We start from the raw sequence: 22,543 nt of genomic DNA, 5'->3' as shown, positions 1-22,543 counted from the left end.
CTGGGCTACATCTCTCATGATGCACTGCAGTCACCCTGTAGTTAACCAAGGCAGTGCATCATGGAAGTCATGTGACCATAATCTTTTGATTTTTCTGTCCAATTTGGATAAAAATAATTTAGAAATATCGCAATTTTCCATGGGACAGAAATTCCAGTTTCTGTTCTATTTCCCACAATGCATCTGAGATTGGTTCCCTGCCCCAGCCTGTCAGCCCAGTGCCACTCCTCATCCTCTGCAGACTGGGGCGGGGGCACTGCTGGAGGGGCGGCTCCAGGAACCAGGTGACCCTGAGCGTGGATGTTTAATGACGCAGACAGAGCTGCCCTTTGGCCCATCCCCGGAGCCAGAGTGGGGCTGGTACCTAAAACACACTGTCCTGTAGGGCTATCCTAGAGCAGGCATGGCCCATCTCAGGGTAAGTGGCACTTCAAAGCACAGGCTGGCCTGCAGGCTCCCCGCCCAGCCTGGAATGTTTCTAGCTGGAGAGTGGGATTAGCTCCTTTCACCTCGCAGGCTGCAGCCAGCTCCAGGTCACTGATCAGCAGGGAGCCTGAGTGAAAACACTGCTGGTTTAACAGACAGCCAGGGCTGAACTGGGTCCTGGGAGCAGAATGCAAATGGAGGGACAGGAGAAAGCCATGTCTCCCCTTCGCACCAGGACGTTCCTTTCAGCCCGGAATTTCCTACGGCTCAGGTCCAACACTTGGGGCTGGATTTTGCAGAAAGCTCAGCACTCCTGGCCTTTTCCGTTCCATGCTGCAGACTTTCCTGAGCTGCCTGGGGCTAAGAAGCTTCCTCTGACACACCTGGTACCGGCCCCTGCCAGAGCTAAGGTCCTGGACTGGGGGCCTGATCCTGAAGGCAGTGTTCTTGTGAGCGAATCCAGCTGTAAATCTTAGCCCCGCTCACTGACAGCCCAGGGGATTCCAGGTAAGGTCTCGACCTTCATGGAGCTGGGGACATCCTCACTCCCCCCCCGCCCGCCCCCCGACCAGCATCTCTAGGTGTGGGGGGCACCTTTAGACTGACTTCGGGAATGACTGGGCATGTAGGGAGCAGGATTTTCAACTGGAAAATCTGAGGGGGTTTGTGACAGTATCAGCTGATTATTTTTGCCAAATAAATGCTGAAAACAGGAAGTTCACAGATACATTGATAATTTCACTTACGCCCAGATCTTCAGCCACCCCTTGCTCCTCCAACCTGTGGCTTCTCCCCTCACTGCCTACAGTTCCTGACCCCCAGCCCCCTGCTAGCCCAGCCCTAAACTGTTCCCCCCCAACACTCAGCTGGTGCCCCTCACTGCCGACCCACAGCCCCTGCAGCCCAGCCCTGGGTCCCCCCAGCTCTGCCGGTGCCCCTCACTCCCACCCCACAGCCCCTGCTAGCCCAGCCCTGCCTATGGTTACAGTTACAGGACGGATGTGTGTGATATACAGGCACTTCAGGGCTCACGTGTCCCTGGCAAATGGCCTCCCCCTGCAGACACAGCTCTCGATGCAGGGAAAACAACCTTGACCCGGCAGCCAGGAGGGAAATCCCCAGAAGAGACACTGACACAGGACGGCTTTTCCCCCATACACCCGCCTTCCTGGGCTCAAATTCCAGCACCAGGCTGATGCAGAGGGAGGGCGTGCAGCCCAGCAGCTGGACTTCCCCTGCCACTCACCCACCTGAGTGCAGCATGATCCCGCTGTCCGAGTCGCTGCCGTCCTCTTTACTCTCCATGGGCAGTGGTGGCCCCAGAGGCAGAAACTGTGAGGCGCAGAGACCCACGCCGGGGCTCCTGGAAGAGGGTGACCCTGAGTGGGAACTGGTTAAATAAAAGACAAAGATTCAGAAGTGTTTCACACACACACAGACATACACACAGTGTTGTGTAAGGCCATCACACAGACACACACACAGAGTTGAGTAAGGCCATCGCACAGACACACTGGGGCATTAGTTCAGCTGGAACGTTCCTTCTCGTGCCTTGTCGCCAAGCTCCCCTCTCTGAGCTGCCCTGCGAGGGGAGCTGGCCCACGGGGCAGTTTGGCCTGGGGCGAGGCTCAGGGATTGCCTCAGGCCCAGCTCTCTTTCAAACCCTGCTGGCTCACTTAAAAGGCACAGGCAGTTTTGGCCCAAGCCCTCTGATGCTGCACCAGGATGTATGGGGGGAGCTGAGGCCAGGAGCTGCTGAGGCCCCCAGAGGGCATCTCAGATGGCATCCCTGGGGACTGGCAGATCATCCCCTTTCCGGCTTCCCCTTCCCTCTGTCCCTGGCACAGGAAAGCCCCGCGGGCAGCCGGAGTGCGCTGTTCCTCTGGAGCTGTAGGGGGGCACAGGCATGGGGTGCCCCAGTCACACGGAACGATCCCGCTCCATGAGCCAGGGCATGGCCCCCAGCCTGCGAGAGTGGAGCCCTGGGGCCACCTGTCCCACTCACTGCTGCTCACCCTGCAGCTCTCCTGTTGGGGGCAGAGCCGGGTTTGTACCCGTCTCCCCACCTCCACCAGCTGAGTCAGCCTGTTACACAACATCCTGAAAGTCGCCCAGAGTTCCTGTCTGGAGCTTATCCTGGGACTGGCGGCTCCCAGGGGAGGGGCAGAGGGAGCCCACACAGAAAGGGAGCGAATCCCTCCGCCCTGCATACCTGTGTCGCTGTGGGTCCCCAGGGCACGCTGCTGGGGTAGACACTCCGCACCAGTGCAAAACACAGCCTGCGCTGGGGTGAGTAAAGCAAGCTGGTGTAAGCATTAGGGGTTGGCAGACATCTAACTACACCCCAGGTCCCTGTGTAGATGGAGCGAAAGCGCAGCCACTCTGGGTGGCAGCACTCCAGAGAGCGGGTCCATGGGGCAGGCGGCTGTAACGCATTCGCTCCATTGGCTGGTGTCCCGTCCCAGAGGAGGAAGGGCAGCAACCAGCCAGATCCCAGCCCCGTCTGCCAGCCGAGCGCTGTACGCAGAGCACCACGTTTCGGTTCACAGAGGCCCAGCCCCCCCGCAGTTTCAGATAACGCTGGAATCCCAGCCACCGAGTTTCACTCGCAGTTTCAGGTTTCTGAGAGCCGAGACGCTCACCGTTCGCCTCACTGTGAGTGTAAACCACAAGCCACCAGACTGGCGCTGGCTCCACGGGCGCCTGCAGACCTGCCCTGATTGATTTAGCCAGTTCTTGTGAACGGAGCGCAGGCAGCTTGAAATCAAGTAAGTTTCCCAAGGGGAGTTACAGGCTGAGCCGCGCACCCAGCCAGCACAGGCACCCAGCCCTGGCAGCAGATGCCCCTGGTGCCATCCTGCTCTAGCCGACAAGTTCTCAGATTCAGCCTCTGAATTTCAGGAGCCTAAATGCCCCCAGCCAGGGCCTGAGGCCAAAGGTGCTGAACACCCACAGGTCACCCCAGCTGCCTCGCACCCCAAAAATCAGACCCACTAAGACTTCCAAAGTGGAGGCCCCTCAAATCAGTGGCCACTTAGAAAGTTGGGCCCCAAACTGTTTGCCAAATCCCCAGGAGCCCCCTGTGAACTACCCTGCACCCTCACGTGCTATGCTCTGCCTCTGGGGCTATGCCAGGAACTCGGGTCCAGGCACAACCCCTGGCACAGGCTCAGCAGCGGCCACACGGTGGTGAGGAAACAGGTGAGGCTCTGCAGCCGCTGGCACCGACTCCCCAGAGTGACCTGGCAGAACAGCTGTATGCTGCGAGCCACTCGCTCCCTAGTCACACAATGGGAAAATTCAGGCCCTGTGCCCTCCCCGGGCACCCTGCGACTGGGCCGAGGAGCATGCTTGGGAGCACAGCGCTGGCTCCGGGCTTGCAGGGTCCCTGCAGCTCTGCTCTGGCGCCCTCCTCTGGTACAGGCAGAGCTACCGCTGAGCGTGGGGCGCTGCTGAGCAACAACTGAAGTACGTCTACACTGCAGTGAACACCCACAGCCGGCCCGGCTCTGCTGACGCAGGCTCGCAGGGCTTGGGCTTGGGCTTGAGACCAGGCCCTGGGGCCCCAGGAGTGGGGAGGGTCCCTGAGCCCAAACATCTACACTTCAATTCTACAGCCCCAAGGCAGCATAGATGGGGCAGCCACAGGTTCATCACAGTGTAGACGTAACCTGAGAGTTTAGCTCAAATCCCCGTCTGTCTCTGTCCTGTCTTCCGCATCCACTCACTGCTGGACAATGACACCGCTCTATCCCCCCCATCTCCGCTGGGATGTCTTACCCACCCCCGCCCCTGGCTGGCTCCCCAATTCCACTCCTCCCCCTGCTCCCAGCCGGCGCCCCCACCTCTCCCCCACCCCCTGCCCCTGGTCCCGGCCAGCTCTTCCTTTCTCCTCTCCCTCTTGCTGCCGCTCCTGGCTGCTCCCCTGAGCTCACTTAGTCGCACCCCCAGGTTCCTGCCTCGGCAGCAGGGGAAGGGCCACGCCCGGCTCCCTGTGACAAAGGATTCGCCCTCTGGCCCTGGCAGGTTCAGCCAAGGGAATGGCCAGTTTCTCTGGGCACCAAGCCCAGGTTTTGTTTAACTCTAACATCTGTCAGCTGGAAAACGGGCACGGTACAAAGCTGCCCAGTCTGAGGCCGGCACTGGAGCTGCAGATGTCAGCTTCGCTTTGGGGGGCCTAGCGCCCTCACTTTAATGGGTTCCTGGGAGGGACCCATCCCTCCCATTTCTGCCGCCCCCCCACCCCATGCCAGAACAAGGAGTAATGGTCTCAAGTTGCAGTGGGGGAGGTGTAGGTTGGATATTAGGAAACACTATTTCACTAGGAGGGTGGTGAAGCACTGGAATGGGTTACCTAGGGAGGTGGTGGAATCTCCTTCCTTAGAGGTTTTTAAGGTCAGGCTTGACAAAGCCCTGGATGGGATGATTTAGTTGGGGTTGGTCCTGCTTTGAGCAGGGGGTTGGACTAGATGACCTCCTGAGGTCCCTTCCAACCCTGATATTCTATGATTCTATGTCCTCATCCCCTGAGTTCGGCCTGGCTAGTGGGAATTCAGGCACAACAATCCAGATTCTACTTGGTTTTGCATCCAAACCTCAGCAGCCCCACAAATCCGCTTCTGCTCCCTCACGACCAGGTCCCAGGTTCAGGGTGGGGGGGCGTGTGAGCCGCACAGCACCCTGGGCGGGAACTGAGCATAAGAACATTCGAACAGCCAGCCTGGGTCAGACCAAAGGTCCAGCTAGCTCAGTCTCCTGTCTTCCGACAGTGGCTAGTGCCAGGTGCTTCAGAGGGAGTGAACCATCCTATCATCCACACCCAGCATCTGGCAGTCAGGTGCAGGGACACCCAGAGAATGGGGTTGTGTCCCTGACCATCCTGGCTAATGGCCACTGATGGACCTATTATCCAGAAACTTATCTAGTTCTCTTTTTTAATCCTGTTATAGCCTTGGCCTTCACAACATCCCCTGGCAAGGAGTTCCACAGGTTGACTGTGCGTTGTGTGAAGAAATACTTCCTTTTGTTTGTTTTAAACCTGCTGCCTATTAATTTCCCCGGATGACCCCTGGTTCTAGTGTTATGTGAAGGGGTAAATAACACTTCCCTGGTCACTTTCTCCACATAAGTCATAATTTTATAGACCTCTATCATATTCCCCCCTTAGTCATCTCTTTTCCAAGCAGAACAGTCCCAATCTTTTTAATCTCTCCTCATACGGAAGCCGTTCCAGACCCCTAACCACTTGTGTTGCCCATCTTTGCACCTTTTCCAATTCCAATACATCTTTTCTGAGATGGGGTGACCACATCTGCACGCAGTATTCCAGGTGTGGGCATCACATGGATTCATATAGAGGCAGTATGATAGTTTCTGTCTTATTATCTATCCCTTTCTTAATGGGAAAAACAAGAAACTGGGAAAGCTTCCTGAGGTGTCAGCCACGATTAATTCATGAACAAGAACAGAGCAGAGCCCACGGGATCACCCTGCTGGTTGCATGCCCCTGTCCTGTCCAGGCCAAAGCCTGCCTTGCTCCCACCAAAGCCGTAACAAATCATAATATTTTCCCTGTTTCCCTCTCATCCATCTCTTCCTAGCCCCTCCCCTTGTCCTCTGGAAAGTTCATCAGAAATCCGTATTCCGGCCCTTTGGAACCTGGGCTCTTTGCCTCTGTAATTCGTGCACTGCAGCCCTGCATGTCACTCCATCTGGCACTTGCCTGCCAATGCCAACTGCCACCTCTCCTTTCGCTGCCCACGCGAGGATCCCTTTTGGGGATTAGGCTGAGGAGCTCCTGCTGCTAAGGGAAGACCTGCCATGAGCCTGAGGACACAGTCTGAGTCTCTGGCTCGCTCTCTTTTCACATTGATTCGGCAGCCATCCTGAGCCAGTGTCTGCAATTCTTTCAGCCTTCTCCAAGCCAGTGCCAGCCTCCCTGCTCTTCCCACAAAGGGCCAGCCCCTTACAGGCTGTGTTTGCCCGCCTGACTCTCAAGCTGAACAATGTGGCCCTGATTCTCTGAAGCGTTCAGCGTGCTGGGTGCTGAGCTCCCAGAAAAACTGGACCTGCATATCTCCAAACCGAGAGCCCATGAGGCTCTGTTGTTGGCACACAGCCATGAATGCCTGGCATCCACGCAGCCCTGTGCTCTCTTTGGAAGGGATGCAGGTTGGTTTGCCAGGGAAGCTGCAAACAGCTTGTGAGATCCCTCATCCCTGCGGATAGGCAGCAGGGCCAGGGCATGACACCTCCACTCCTGCCCAGGCACAGCCTAAGTCCCCTTCCCGAACCTGCTGGCATCAGGGAAGGGGTTAATTGGGAGCGAGTCACAGGAGGCGAAGCAGCCGTCTCCTTCCTCATTACTCACGCAGAGCCAGGCAAAGGGTGGCTCAGCGATAAGTCACTGATTGTACATTTTCCCCCACCCACCCCCCGGCAGGTCCACGGGGGAGCGGGGTGGGGCAGAGGCAGGTGGGCAGGGGCCAGCAAGGATGTGCCAGCACTGGGCTCAGTAGCGAGGGGAGAGGGGGCCAGGTCTCATGTCAGGACCAATGCAGAGCAGTTCCTGCGTGCACAGCGCCTACATGTCACAACGACGGGTCACCAGCTACAGCAGGAAAGAGACCCGCACAGAGCAAAGGCAGCACCACAACAGGCTGATCCTTCAAACATCCTTGGGCTGTGAGGCGCCCTCAGGCAAATCCAAGAGAAGCCTGGACCCAGGTTCCAGTGATTCCTATCTCTACTCAAGGCAAGACTATAATGAATAAATAATAGCTGCTCTCATGTAGTGCTTTGCATCAGCAGATCTCAATGTGCTTTACAAAGCAAGTCAGGATCATCATCCTCATTGTACAGGTGGGGAAACTGAGGCACAGCGGTAGTGACTTGCCTGGGTCACCCAGCAGGCCAGTGGAGCCAGGGAAAGAAGACAGGTCTCCTGAGTCCCCGTGCAGTGCTCCATACACTAGGCCAGTGGTTTTCAAACTTTTTTTCTGGTGACCCAGTTGAAGAAAATTGTTGATGCCCGCGACCCAATGGAGCTGGGGCAGAGGGGTTTGGGGTGTGGGAGGGGGCTCTGGGCTGGGGCAGGAGGTTGGGGTGCAGGAAAGGGTCAGGGCTCTGGGCTGGGGGTGCAGGCTGTGGGGTGGGGCCAGAGATGAGAGGTTTGGGGTGCAGGAGGGGGCTCCAGGTTTTGCGGGGGCTCAGGACTGGGGCAGGGGATTGTACCAGCAAAGAGGGGCCTCCCAGGGCCTGCCATGGCAGCTGCCCTCTCCCTTCCAGGAGCTGTAATTAGCACCCTCCAGAGAGGGGAGGGGAGGGCCAGCCCCACGGTCCTTGAATACAAAGGGCTTGTGGTAAACAAGGAGGCTGCTTTTTGCTTCTTCCTTCCCCCATCTCCCACAGCCCCAGCGAGGCCCAGGGGGCCCCAGCAATGGTCACAGGAAGGAAATGTCTCCCAGGCCACAGCCATGTGCTCTGGTACCATCAGCAGGGCTGGCAAATTCCCCTCCACCCCCACCCCAGACCCCCGGGTTTCCCTTCCATTCATTCCCCCGCTCCAGCTCACCTACTGACCCCCAGGAAGGAACAGAGCCATCCTTACCTGGGGGGCTACTCCGCCCCGTGCCGGCCCAGAACCCCAGAAGGAAACGGCATGGAATTGCCTTTTGATTTTAAATCCAACTTGCAGGTTTCTCCCAATCTCCCCACACTCAGTCGACTGGTCCCCTCTGCCAGCCTCTCCCCTTGCTCTGGCTCCACTCCGCTGGCTCTGGCCGTGCCAGGGAAACCAGTGAGTCAGAGAGGAGGGGCAGGTGAGCAACACCTTCCCAGCCCTGCCAGGAGCGGCGGGGCCAGGCGCAGAGGCAGCGTGCAAGCGGCACAAAGTGTTCCTGGGGCAGGGAGGAGTAAGCCTTCTTCCAAGAGCGGAGTGGGAAACCTGCACCGCACAAGACGCACAGCCAGGGCCCACCAGCCTGTCCAACCCAGCCAGAGGTTCAGCTAGGGCACCGGCCTGGGCCTTCGCACAGCACATCGCCTGCACCCCTGCAGTGCGTGTGGATCCCTCCTGCTCCGTCTGTAGCACGTACCCCCCTCCCATTGCCCCACAGCAATAGGAGCGGCTCAGGGACTCATGCCCGCACACAGTGCTGTGATTGTGCAGGCTCAGGTGGGGTAATCCAAGCTCACCATCCAACAGCTGCAGGGGTGAGGGAGGAGGGAATCCCTGCACGGGGTCTCCCAAACACAGGCCTGGCCTAACTGGCCAGAGGCACACCAGGGAGCAGTGTCTGTCACAGAGGGATACGGGATCTGAGTGAGCTCTGGGCTGGACCAGCCTGGGTAAACTACACGTCTGATTCCCCTTTCACTCCCTCCCTCACCCCCCACTGAGCCCAATTCCTCTCACTCCCCCAGTGTGAAATAGGAGTAACCCACTGAGCCTGATTCCCCTCTCATTCCCACCGGTGTAAATCAATAGGTGAACTCTGTGCCTGCCCATGGGATGGGGCCGCACAGGGGAGTTGCAGGCAGAGGAAGGCCGATCTTCCCCCTACTGGTGCATCACTCTGAGGTTTAGGGGCTGGACGCCTGGTGCGGGGCAGCAGGGCGCGTGCACAGACGCACCTGGGGAACTTTCACTGCAAAAATGTAGGGAGCAAGTTTTGGCACTGACAGGGCTTGGTGCAACTGAGCAGAGGTTTTGTGAATCCCAGTGGGGCCTGACTATGGGATTTAGGTGCCTAAAGTGACACTTCACCCTCTCAGGGGCTGGGGGAGTGTGTCCCTGTGAACTGGAAGAAGAGCTGAGTTCTAACCCCAGCTGGGTGACACTGGGAAAGTCGTTTCCCCTCTGGGCCTGTCTCCTGCCCTTCATCTGTCCTCTGGATTTCCACGGAGAGCCATCAAGGAAGGGGCTCGTTCTCATCCCATGGATGTCCAGCTCCCTGCACGACGGGGCCCGGATCTCCGTCTGGCCCTTCTGATGCTGCTGCAACACTGAGTTTCCCAGCGAACAGCAACGCTGCACAGGCAGGAGGGGAAGATACTGTAGCCAAGTGAAAGAGCCGTGTTTCAATAGGTGGGATATAATTACCCAGTTGGAGCTTGGCCAGGACTTCATTAATTGTTCTCATTATTTAACATTTGCATATAGCACTCCAGGTGTGTCTGGCACTCACACAGCAAGGCAAGACACAGGATGGGCATGTCAAAATGGCCTAAGAGATTTAGGAGATTAAATGTCAAGTAATGCACATTGGAAAAAATAACCCCAACTATACATACAATATGATGGGGGCTAATTTAGCTACAACTAATCAGGAAAGAGATCTTGGAGTCATCGTGGATAGTTCTCTGAAGATGTCCACGCAGTGTGCAGCGGCAGTCAAAAAAGCAAACAGGATGTTAGGAATCATTAAAAAAGGGATAGAGAATAAGACGGAGAATATCTTATTGCCCTTATATAAAAACCATGGTACGCCCACATCTTGAATACTGCGTACAGATGTGGTCTCCTCATCTCAAAAAAGATATACTGGCATTAGAAAAAGTTCAGAAAAGGGCAACTAACATGATTAGGGGTTTGGAACGGGTCCCATATGAGGCAAGATTAAAGAGGCTAGGACTTTTCAGCTTGGAAAAGAGGAGACTAAGGCAGGATATGATAGAGGTATATAAAATCATGAGTGGTGTGGAGAAAGTGAATAAAGAAAAGTTATTTACTTGTTCCCATAAAATAAGAACTAGGGGCCACCAAATGAAATTAATGGGCAGCAGGCTTAAAACAAATAAAAGGAAGTTCTTCTTCACACAGCGCACAGTCAACCTGTGGAACTCCTTGCCTGAGGAGGTTGTGAAGGCTAGGACTATAACAGGATTTAAAAGAGAACTAGATACATTCATGGAGGTTAAGTCCATTAATGGCTATTAGCCAGGATGGGTAAGGAATGGTGTCCCTAGCCTCTGTTCGTCAGAGGGTAGAGATGGATGGCAGGGGAGAGATCACTTGATCATTACCTGTTAGGTTCACTCCTTCTGGGGCACCTGGTATTGGCCACTGTCGGTAGACAGGATACTGGGCTGGATGGATCTTTGGTCTGACCCAGTATGGCCGTTCTTATGTTCTTATGTCTTCCAATGGCAAATGCACTCCTAAGTCACTTGGGCATATCTTCAAAACTCCCCCCACAGCCCCTGCCCTAAAGAACATTACAATCCAAGTCACAAACGGCAGATTAGGCTGGGAACAAACCTCAGGGAAGGGTGAAGGAGGACAGACATGGAAGTAGACCCCCCAAAGGGCTCAGGGCCAGATCCCCAAGAACTCAGCACCTAGCCTACTGAAAACCTGACCCCAGTTGTTGTTTGTTATTGTGGGACCTCTCACGGGCACCGGACTATCCAAATCAGCATATTACACACCCACCTCCCAACTGCAAACTAGCTTGTTACTGGAGGGCTAGTTTGTTAGTGCTGGCAAGGACTTAGAATGATAACATAACACCTCAGCATTTGCTAAGAAAACCCCTCACAACAGTCTAATAATTACTCACTCAGCACCAGTGCGTTCAGCCCTGTACAAACACTCCTCTCCCCAAGGGGCTCCCCGGCTAACCCAGACACAAACAGTCCAGGTATGTCACATCTGACACACGGGTTACAGGCACCGCACGCAGATTTGGCAGCAAGATAAAAGGCAAACAAAGGGCTGGATTTCTGTTTACTGGAAATCAAGCTGAGCTCCTGAGCTGCTAGATTCCAAAGGCCTGGGAGCGGAGACTCCACCAAACAGCCGGAATCCTGCCGCTGCCACGAACACTCGGCTGCGTACAGCGCCCATACTGGGCGGCTGTTGTTTTTACAGTCACACGCTCGGCTAGACCCACCCCAAGTCAGTGGAACTCCAGCCAGCTGCCAGCGCTGGGCTATGGGGTCTGGTTCTTTCTGTGCAGCCTCATCACAGAAGCAAACGGAAGGAAATTCACCGACACTGACCACCCTCCCAAGGGAGGGCTGGAACAACGCTCCACACCTGTCTCCTTCAGACAAGACTGAGTCTAGGCTAGCTCAGTGACGGATGTACAGTAGCTGCATAGCCAGAGCGAGAGGTTGCATAGAATGGAGCCAGCCCCTGGCTGAGGGGCTGTTTGGTCACAGAACTTCGACTTTTCTCTGGATATATCTGCAGGGAGTACAGTCTAGTGGTCAGAGCAGAGCCCAGGGGTTCCTCTGCTCTCAACTGGCTGGCTGGCAAGTCACTTCCCCTCCCCTGACTTTGCTTCCTCACCTGCAGAAGAGGGCTAGTGAGACTGGTCTGCTGGGAGGCTGAATTAACCAACCTTTAAAATGTGCTTTGAGATCCTCGGATGAAAACCAGGCTGCTGATGCGCGGCGCTGGGGGGTGATTATTAGTTATTCTCATCACTAACCAGGCCCGGGTGTGTAAATGCCACCACTCCCCCACAACCCTTAGCCCTCGTCTCCACACAGAACTTGTACACCTCTACCCTGATATAACGCTGTCCTCGGGAGCCAAAAAATCGCCTTATATTGAACTTGCTTTGATCCGCCAGAGCGCACAGCCCCGCCCCCCCGGAGTGCTGCTTTACCGTGTTATATTGGGTCGCGTTATACCGGGGTAGAGGTGTACTGTGTAACAGTGCCATTAGGGTTAAAGTGGTCCAAGCCCTGAGTGCGGACACAACTATACCGGTATGAAGGTGTTCTTACCAGTCTAATTCATCCCCATCCAGGAGGGGGAACAGACTCTCCTGGCTTAAGGCACCTGTATACTGGTATAACTGCACCCACATTTGAGCTCGTAGTGGTATAACTGTACTGGTAAATAATCACACTTCTGCCTGACAGCAATACCAGCACAAAGCATGTGTGTGTAGCAGGCCTTCGAAACAAGGAAATGCCCAGTTAAGGGATTTTCTTTACCATACCCAATCCCACACACATCCCAGGAACTGTGCTCAGCAGCACATCTGCTCCTGCAAACATGGCCAGAAACACAGTCTCTGCGCCCCGTCTAGCACACTGGGATGTATAGCCCATCTCTGAGGCACTCTTTAGACATCTCTGCCAGGATAAGCAGGAATGGGAGGGGAGAAGCATAAGGTGACTGACTTCAAATGGAGTTACACATACAGACAGCACCTCGGAAGGGCCCTGGCATCTCAAGTGGGGCTGCCAAAAAAGAGTGCCTGCATCTGAAAATCCTGGCCAACATTTCTGTCCCCTAGTGCTATCCCTGCCAGCCTTCTTCCCTCCCACCAGCCCACCCATCCACTCTGGTAAGAACTCAGCCATGGACCAGGCACCCGGCGCCTGGCCAGCAGCAGAAGGAACACAGCTGGGTTCTAGCCTGAGAACTTTCCTTGTTGCCCAAGACAAAGACTTGACTTGCCCAGCCTTGTCTGGTGCAGGACTGACTCACGCAATGGACACAGGGGACGGGATGTTGCATCAACAAGGGGATTATTAATCATGCTCGGGGAAGATTGAAAATAAATACTGACCAGGGAACGCCGGCGCCGCAGGGAGAGCTCTTCAAAGAGGCCAAGTAGCCTTGGGTGACAGAACTGAGTTCAGATGGAGAGGAAGGCTGGCCTTGTGGCTAAGGCTCAGGAGATGTGGGTTCAGTTCCTGGGGCAGCCCCAGAATCCCATGAGCTCTTGAACAAGTCACTTCCCCATGCTGTGCCTCAGTTTCCTCAGCTGTACAATGGGGATAATACTTGCCTGCCTTGGATGGAGCCCATTGATAGCTGGCAGATGCTCAGATACTCCAGCGCCAAGGGCCACAGAGGCTCCTAGATAAATGCAGAGCCAGAGCCATGGTCTCAGGGTGTTTGGAACTGGGGCAAAGGTTCTGATGCTGCTCCTCAAAGCCCTTGGCATTTCTCAGTGCCATTGAGTGGATTGCCACATGGGGCGGGGGCTGTACCCTTTGTAGGGGCAGGACAAGTCACCGTGAGACTGAACACAACGAAAAGGGGAACAGAAGGAAGATGGGTCCTGTCCCAAGCTCCTAAGAAGCTTCTCTGCTCTCCCAAAGCCACAACATCAGCTAATCTGAATAGGCTGGGGCTGTATCCCTCTTGCTGACCCTGGGTTTACCTGGGTGTAACTCCAGTGACTTCAGCAGAGTCACTCCTGATTGACACAGGTAGCAACACAATCCGAACCCAGCCCTGTGCATGGCCTCCCGGCATTTCCTGACATCTTCTCCCTCCCCACTGGGAGGGCCATGGAGAGCAAGCCCGTTTGTGGCCACAACCAAAGCAGGAAGGAGTGAGGCAGCCAGCAGAAGGCTCATGTTCCGCCAGCAGAGTCAAGAATTCTGTACCTGAGTGCCTCAGGCTGCAGTGACCATGGGGCTGTGGGACTCTGTAAATGGGCAGTAGAGCAGTGCTCTCACTGGCAGGCGGGTGTTATACTGTGCACACAAAGGCAGCCCAGACACCACAGTGCCAGGTGCTCGCCAGATGGGGGTGGTGTACACCTCCAGGGCCACTTTAAAACAAAACTATGGTCTACATGCTCAGTTGGTGGAAATCAGGCTAGGTCAATAGACTCCAATGGAGCTATGCTGATTTACATGGGCTGAGGATCTGACCTGTTATCGTTCCTTACAGCTGATGTTACAGAGAACCCTTGGGAAAGGTGCAAAGGTGCAACTTCCGATTCCCCGGTGCGGGTATGGGCCCAGTGGCACCCCTGTCTGGGCTAGGAAGGTACCGCTAAAGCACCTCAAAGTCAATGGAACTTGTGCTCCTAACTCATTTGGGTGCATTTGAAAATCCCACCTGTCATCTCTGTGGGGAACATTTTCAGAAGTGCCTCAATTACCAGCGTGTCACCGAGCACTTCTGAAATGTTACTCACAGAGACTGCAGGTGGAAATTTCCGAAGTGCCTAAAGTTAGCGAGGAGCACAAGACCTCTTTCAAACAGGCCTATGGTAGCGCAAACTAGCTACCTTTTCATTTGGGCCAGCAGCATCCCCACGGGGCGGTTAGTGCTCACCACTTTTGGGTGCACTGTCATTCACCCACCCCCACAGTCCGCACTGCAGTGCAGGGTGAGTGATCCCTTAGGCCGGTGCCAGGGAATCTCCTGGAACTTCATGCTGCTGATTTGAGGTTTTATTCTTCGTGTTTCCAGCCTGGCCCAATTCCCTCTTCCCCATCCAGGGGAGTCGGCAAAACCCTTTGGACAGCTCCTGGTTAAATAAAACCAAGGTCGTTCCAAGGTGATGAGCCAATTGGACAATTGCTCAGCACTGCTTTGTACCTGGGAGCTCACATGCTCCCTCGTACTGGATCAATCCCATGGGCTCACAGACGTCCCCTTCTCTCTGCATTCCTGCTATGTCAGTCAAGCTTATCTGGGCTTTGTCTCAGAAGCCAACACCTGTAATCCAAGGCCAGCGCTACACTAGACATTTTTGCTGCCATAGCAATGTGGGTTGGGGTGTATTTCGCTCAGGGAAATGGTACAAGCTATACTGGCCACAGTGCTTTCTGGCCGGTGGATGCTGCATCTCCAGCAGGAGGGTTTGCCAGTCCAGGGGTGCTGATCGAGCTGTGCTGGCACCCCTGTCCAGTGCAGCCTCGGCCTCACTTCTCACGGGAGACTCTCCCCAATTCACAGCAACAACGGGGAAGCCAATGACTGCATCCTGCACTGTCCGGCCAGGCTGGGATTGCCAACGGGGAGCAGGAGAGCTCAGTGCTAAACCACACGTTCCACTGGACGTTTGTCTAACCGGGCTGCTCTAGCTCAAGCACAGCGTATGGGCTGCATGTGGGAACCCAGGGGTGGTCCTCTGGCCTGTGCTGTGCAGGGGCTCAGACTAGATCATCAGCGCGGTCCCTTCTGGCCCAACCCACTGCGAACGCCTGACACACAAATCAAGTGGGCTGCATCACAAACATGGTTTGTTCACTTCTTTTGACTAATGACAGACCAGGGCTCTGGTCCCAGCTCTGACACTAACTTGCTTCGTGGCCATGGGCAAGCCTAATCCAAGCTCCCTGTCCCTCCATTTCCGTATCTGTACCGTGGGGTGACGATACTGATGCACGCTTTGAGCTCTGTGGGTGGAGCGTGCTATTGAAGTGCAAAATATGATTTGTTTTAATAGACTGTCCTTAGATCATATAGTGCCTTCCACGCAGGGATCCCGAAGCACCTCATCAACGGGGGTTCAGTCACACAACCCCCTGGGAAGCAGGTCAGGATCTCATTTTTCCTTATTTGTAATGGGGAAAATTGCAGCCCAGAAGGATTAAACTGGTTTGGGGTGCTTGATTTTGTGAGACCCCCTGGCCTGATCTCTGGATGCAGAGCACCCCCAGGGTCCCCTGGCTTCAGCTGGGATTTGGGGGTGCCCAGCACTTTGGGAAATCAGGCCCTAAGTGTTTCAAGTTTGACACCCAAATCAGTGTCTACCTTTGAAAATCTGGTGTGACAAGCCCAAGGTCAACAGAGCCAGAAACAGACCCCTGGGCTCCTGCCCTCGTCCCCTGGGAATAACACCACACTATGAATCATAGAATATCAGGGTTGGAAGGGACCTCAGAAGGTCATCTAGTCCAACCCTCTGCTCAAAGCAGAACCAATCCCCAGACCCCTAAATGGCCCCCTCAAGGATTGAACTCACAACCCTGGGTTTAGCAGGCCAATGCTCAAACCACTGAGCTATTCCTCCCCCCATGCTCTCCCTCCTGACAGTACACTGGGGGTAGCAGCTTCAAAGTGCCAAAGTGATTTAGGAGCACAAGTCCCATTGACTCCTAAGTCATTCAGGAAAATCCAGCCCACCCTGGAAAGCAAACAAACTGCAACGGCTTTTGCAGAAGAGACTATGCTGAGGAGCGGGTGAAGGCCAGTGGCTGTCGGTGGGTGGGAGAGGCTGGATTATCAGGTTTGCATGTTAGCACAGTGAGCAATAAAGAGTCTGTTGATCCCAGAAACCTTGTCACATTCTCTGCCTCTTGTCGCTTCTAAACCTGCCTTGCTCCATAGCTCTCAGCTGCTATGTGCCAAAGGAAGCAGCATGCAGACCAAACTGCACTGTGCTGTGCAAACATCCCCTGCCCAAGAACAACAGAAATTAAAGGCAGAAAGCCAGTGATAAACGCAGTGGTGAACCTCAGGAGCTTCCCTTCCAAGACCCCTCTCCTGCCTGCCCTGCTCCTAGGCTCCTTTGTCTTAGCCAGACGGCAGGGGAATTCACAGAACACTGTGTGGATTCATCCCGCTCTGATAATCAGCTCTTTTAAAATAACCCACACTGCAGGACAAGTGCCACGTTAATGTCTCCCTGCCTGGTCACAGACCATCCATCATCCAGCAGGGCTGGGAAAAAGACTGATTTCCCTTGCTTCAAAGATGCAAACCTCGTCAGGGTTGGGGATCCTTCCCCCCCGACAGGCAGTAGGAGGTTTCCCTGGACAAAAGCCCGCTCCACATGTGGGCTCCTGAAGAACCGCTATTGCCTGCACAGTGGGATTGTCAGGGAGCTTAGGTTGTGTCTACACTGCCACTTTCAGCGCTAAAACTTTAGTCGTTCAGGGGTGTGAAAAAACACACCCCTGAGCGACAAACATTTTTAGCACTGAAAAGTGCCAATATAGACAGCCCTTTATCTCCGGGAGCCATGCTCCCGCCACTCGTTCGGGGTGGTTATATTTTATCACTGGGAGAGCTCTCCCCGGCGATAAAGTGCGACTACGCTGCCCATGTCAGAGTGCTGCTGCGGCCGGGCTGTAACGTGGGTAGTGTAGACATGCCCTTAGAAACTCACTGCTCAAAGCACCAAAGAAGGTGGCAAGTGGAGCCTAGAGAGCTGGCCCTGGATTCCAGCAGCCAGCCATGAATGGGGGATATTTACTTCGGGGCATCACAAAAACACAAAGGGGCCAGATTTGCAGCAGAGCCCAGCACCCTGCACCTCCCCCTGGAACATTCGGGTTAGATTTCCAGAGACAGTACCCAACACGCTCAGCTCTCCCAAAAACCCAGGCCCTTATTTCGGTGCCTAAAGGGAAGCTGGGGCCTTCTGAAGGCTGATCCAAAATGTACTGTGTTTTGGGGACCACACCCCGCAGTCTTGCCACAGGCAACCCCCCTGCTGGATGAGGCACTGGTTTAGTGCTGGTAATGTGCCTGGTACATACAAGAGATAAAGCACCTGCTCCACAGAGTTTGTCATGACAGGCTCAGTCCTGCAGGCAGATCCACGCAGGCAGATTGCTGGGCCTCGGCACAGCCCTGCACAGACCTTGGGCCCAACTAGGGCCAAAGGCCAAGCTATGGGACGATACAGAACACAGGGTGGGGAGTGTGATTTCTGGGCTTTTCTCTTTTATACAGTCATGAGCTTACTTCCTTTGGGCATCATGGGAGGAGTGAGCTTTTAGGAGCACTCTGACTGGGTTGTTTGATAAACCGGGAGGAGGGAAGGGTGGTGTATTGAAAGCTGTGTTAAAATAGAAGACTGTCCCTTTAAATATCAGGGGGGTTCCTGGTCCTGCTTGCAGGCTGGGGGGCTCTGTAGGGCAGTGTGCAATCCAGGCCTAGCAGCAAGCAGTCTGCCTGCAGCCAGCCAGCCTAGAGGAAGGTGGGCTGAGTTGGGCCTGATGCCTTAGGGAGCAGCCTGCTTTGTCTCTGTCTGTGTTTTGGTCCTGTTGCTATCATTCAACATTCTAGGATACAAACTTGTGTGACGTTGCAGCCTTCCAGCCAAAGTATTTATGTTTAGCTAACATGTCAGTGTGTATGCCATAAATGAGGGGTATGCCACGGGAGCAGGACATGGGGTGAAAGGCCCTGAGACAGGAGAAGAATATTATCAGGGTGTCAGGTCTGTTGTCATTGACGGAGCACAGGGGAAGGGGTGAGAAACACAACAGGAGGCAAGATGTCTCCAGGAGAGGCAGCAGCAGGTCCCGTGGGACTCAGGAGACTGGGCTGTATTCCCAGCAATGACGCAGACTGTGGACAGAGCCATTTCACCTTTCTCAACCTCACTTCTTTTCCATTGCGAGCTCTCTGGGGCATGGACCATCTCGCACACTGTGTGTGCGTAGCATCTGGCACAGTGAACCCTGATTTCAGCCGGGGCCGCAGGCGCTGCTCTGACACCCAATAATAATAATGGGAGGCTAGCCTACAAAAGGACTGTAGGAATTGGACCTAAAACCTGCCTGCATTTCAAGAATCACCTCATTTGTGAGGTGCTGGGTAAGGATCTATTGGAACTTCCATCACAAGCAAACAGACCAGACTCTGCACGGATTTATCTCGTTGCCGTCAAAAGTTGCCCCCGGGCAGACAATGGACATTCCTGATCTCAGCTCTTCGGCCAAATCACTGTTGAACTATTCTGAGAAGGGAAAAGTTAACCAGCTCCGTCTTTTAAAAAAAAAGTCAGTGAAGTGGAAGGTGACTTTATACAGTGTCTGTCCCAAACGCTGCCTGCACCACGCTTTGCGGAGGTCAGAGCCAATCCTGCAATTCCATCCCCGCAGGCCTATGCAGAGTCCTGCTGCAGCTGATGGGCTCCTCCCAGGCACACGATCCACCTGCAGGATTGGGGCCTGGGATAACTCCCTTCAAACAATACATAGCAGCAAGTGAGAAGCCCTGAGAGGTGGGGCTTTGTGGTTAAGGCACTGGACGGGGTCTCCAGAGATAGGTGCTGAGTTCCTAGCACTGCCACAGACTTTCATCGCTCTCTGTCTCAGTTCTCCATCTGGAAGACTGGGACACTGATATGTTCTTCCCTCCACCATCTGACTTGGTGTGTAGGCTGTAACCCTGCCAGGCAGGGGGTGCCTCTCCCTTTGTGCGCAGCGCCCAGGCTAATGAGGCCCTGATCTCAGCTGGGATGTATTGACTCCTCTGTGATATCGCTCTGAAGAGCTGGATCTAGGACTTTGGCCTGTTCTTCACACACAGCCCCTCCCCCAAGGTTCCGATTCCAAACCCAGAACTGAAATACAAACCTGGTCCGGAGCCTTTTTCACCGAGCTCAAGAACCCTGGGCCAGACTCCAGGCTCGGTGACACTGCTATAAATCCAGAGTAACTCCACTGAAGCTGATGGTGTTACCCCAAATTTACACAAATGTGGCCTCCTGGATCCAATGAGGAGTGTGAAACCCAAGTCGGACTGGTGACAGCCTGGCCCATCTCTATTGTGAAAATGCTTTGCAGGTTTCATGCAAGCACAAGCAGGCACTGTCTTTGTGTTACTTGTTTGTAGGCTGCCGAGTTAGGGGCCCTGATCCCTATCGGGGGTTGGTAGATGCTGCTGCAATAGAAATGATGGGCCAGCTCTTCAGCTGGTATAAGCTGGGATAGCTCCACAAGGCAGCTGAGCTGTGCTGATCTACACCAGCTGAGGACTGCCCCAAGGGTCGGTCCTGGGGCCGGTTTTGTTTACTATCTTTATTAATGATCTGGAGGATGGTGTGGACTGCACCCTCAGCAAGTTTGCAGATTACACTAAATTAGGAGGCGTGGTAGATACACTGGAGGGTAGGGATCAGATACAGAGGGACCTAGACAAATTAGAGGATTGGGCCAAAAAAAACCTGATGAGGTTCAACAAGGACAAGTGCAGAGTCCTGCACTTAGGATGGAAGAATCCCATGCACTGCTACACACTAGGGACCAAATGGCTAGGTAGCAGTTCTGCAGAAAAGGACCTAGGGGTCACAGTGGACGAGAAGCTGGATATGAGTCAACAGTGTTCTCTTGTTGCCAAGAAGGCTAACAGCATTTTGGGCTGTAGAAGTAGGGGCATTGCCAACAGATCAAGGAACGTGATCGTTCCCCTTTATTTGACATTGGTGAGGCCTCATCTGGAGTACTGTGTCCAGTTTTGGGCCCCACACTACAAGAAGGATGTGGAAAAATTGGAAAGAGTCCAACAGAGGGCAACAAAAATGATTAGGGGCCTGGAGCACATGACTTACGAGGAGAGGCTGAGGGAACTGGGATTGTTTAGTCTCCAGAAGAGAAGAATGAGGAGGGATTTGATAGCAGCCTTCAACTACCTGAAGGGGGGTTCCAAAGAGGATGGAGCTCGGCTGTTCTCAGTGGTGGCAGACTACAGAACAAGGAGCAATGGTCTCAAGTCTCAAGTGGGGGAGGTCCAGGTTGGATATTAGAAAACACTATTTCACTAGGAGGGTGGTGAAGCACTGGAATGCGTTCCCTAGGGAGGTGGTGGAGTCTCCTTCCTTGGAGGTTTTTAAGGCCCAGCTTGACAAAGCCCTGGCTGGGATGATTTAGTTGGGGATTGGTCCTGCTTTGAGCAGGGGGTTGGACTAGATGACTCCTGATGTCCCTTCCAATCCTGATATTCTATGATTCTAGGACTGGCCCAAAGGATCCCCAGGGACCTGCACACATGGATAACACACTAGTGCACACAGGAGACCAGGGACACATTCACTCAGAAACATTAACCTGCCACAGTGCCTTCCTGCACCCAGCACAGCAGCCAACCTTTCCCTTCCTTCCTGCTCTGAACTAAGGGGGCTGGCTGGCCAACTCCTGCTCTTGTTCCTTCGGGAGGAGAAGGCTGCTGGAGCTAGGGATTGCCAGGGCAGCTGGGTCTCAGCTCAGCCTGTCACCTCATTCCGGTGATAGGTTTCTGTCTTAGCTCCCAGGCTGTCTCTGCCTGGCTTTCTTCCTCCAAGCAGCAAATCTCACCCTTCCTTTGGCCAGCTCTCAGCAGTGTGAACCCAAACTAACCTCCACCAGCCCGGAGCGGGCCAGGCTCTTTGTCTGGTCTCTCTCCACCCTGGAGCCAGGTCAGCAGATTGCAAAGCCACATCTCACAAGGACCCCAGCATCCTTCAGGCTCTGGGCCCCGGCTGGTTTGAAATCGGGGCGGGGGGGAGCAACAACTTGGTTCAAAGGTAGGGGGACCTGGCTGCCTGCGCCTTTCTTCCTCCCGGCAGAACAAGTTCAAACAGCAACAAGTGCAATTAGAGGGGAGCAGCGCGCGCACGTCCCCGGGGGATCGCGAGGCGCCTCCAGCCCGCAGATCCGAGCTCCCCGTGCAGAGAGGCGGGGTTGGGTCCCACTTACCGGGGCTGGCTCAGTCCCTGCGCACCCCGGGAGCGCTGCGGCCGCCGCTCGCTGCCCCAACCCGGCGGGCTGCAAAGCTCCCGGGGGACTGGTTTCACTCCGGCAAAACCCGGCTCCGTCCCGGCTACTGGAGCGCTGCAGACATCTGTCGTGGGGCAGACCAATCCCCAGGGAAGTGGGAGGCCGCTAGCGCCCTTTACAAGCTCGGCCCGGGGCCCAGTGCGGCCCCGTGGCGCGGAGCCAGGCCGAGGGTGGAATGCCGCACGCGGAGTTGTGTGTTTCCGTCGATCGCTTGGTTGTTTTGTGGCTGTGGAGGTCACTCACCATCCCCCCGCCCCCATGTCCTGCCCAGATTCCAGCGCCCCGGGCCCAGGCAGGGCAGGGCAGGCTCTGGGCTCCTCCCAGCAGCACAATCCTCCCCCATGGCTGCTTTTCTCCTGGGAGACCCAAGGGGGGAGTGTGGGGAGAAAGGAATCAGGGAGTGTTTTCAAATCCGCCCACAAGGAAAGTGTGCAAGGCAGCTGGCTGTGAATGTGGGGCACGTGGTGGATTAGCAGCAATCCGCCAGATAGGCAGAATGCACAATGGCAAACTAATGAGTTGTTTGGAAAGCCAGTTCGCCTGGGTACTTCTTAGGGGCCGAGCAAATGAACTGCCCCGGGATCCAGGCTGAGACCAGAACTTCAATGCTGTGTTCAGTGTCTATGGGTTCATTCTGCACGCTCCAGATTCCTTCAGGAACCCAGGGCCTATCTCATGAGGAAACGACTGCTAGTGTGAACAGGATAACGCTTTGGCCAGGACCAACACAGACATGCACCATCGAGTGCAGGGGAACGTGGCCTCAGTCGTGCGCTGTGTAATGGGCTCAGACCCATTTGGTCCTAGCACCACTAACAGCTGAACCGTTTCACTCCTGCAAGGACCTGTCAGCAGTGAGGGTACATGGGGCCAGTGATGAGCTCCCAAAATCCTAATAACCGGTTCCCTA

The 22,543-nt window shown here is 54.9% G+C and overlaps 1 protein-coding gene across 6 annotated transcripts in view; it reads right to left on the bottom strand.

The window, feature by feature from the left end:
• The window catches only part of INAVA (innate immunity activator), a 34,097-nt gene extending 12,156 nt beyond the window's left edge, over window positions 1–21,941 (bottom strand). For 4 of the 6 annotated variants that reach the window (XR_004645417.1, XM_034767812.1, XM_034767814.1 and 1 more), the window contains exons 1-2: window positions 2,639–2,916; window positions 1,677–1,816 (exon numbers count right to left, since the gene is read on the bottom strand). Coding sequence is in view for 5 of the 6 variants with exons in the window: in XM_034767812.1 (XP_034623703.1) it covers window positions 1,677–1,816; window positions 2,639–2,742 (244 nt within the window). In the remaining variant the exon portion in view is untranslated. Of the gene's footprint in view, window positions 1–1,676; window positions 1,817–2,638; window positions 2,917–8,035; window positions 8,181–21,552 lie in introns of those variants that run through there. The other 2 variants (XM_034767816.1, XM_034767817.1) reach the window with 2 other exon arrangements.
• Window positions 21,942–22,543: the final 602 nt, after the last annotated feature.

Source organism: Trachemys scripta, chromosome 4 (genome assembly GCF_013100865.1).
Source record: "Trachemys scripta elegans isolate TJP31775 chromosome 4, CAS_Tse_1.0, whole genome shotgun sequence".
Classification (NCBI taxonomy): Eukaryota; Metazoa; Chordata; order Testudines; family Emydidae; genus Trachemys; species Trachemys scripta.
The sequence above is the reverse complement of the archived record's forward strand: the minus strand, read 5'-3'. Positions and strand labels throughout refer to the sequence as shown.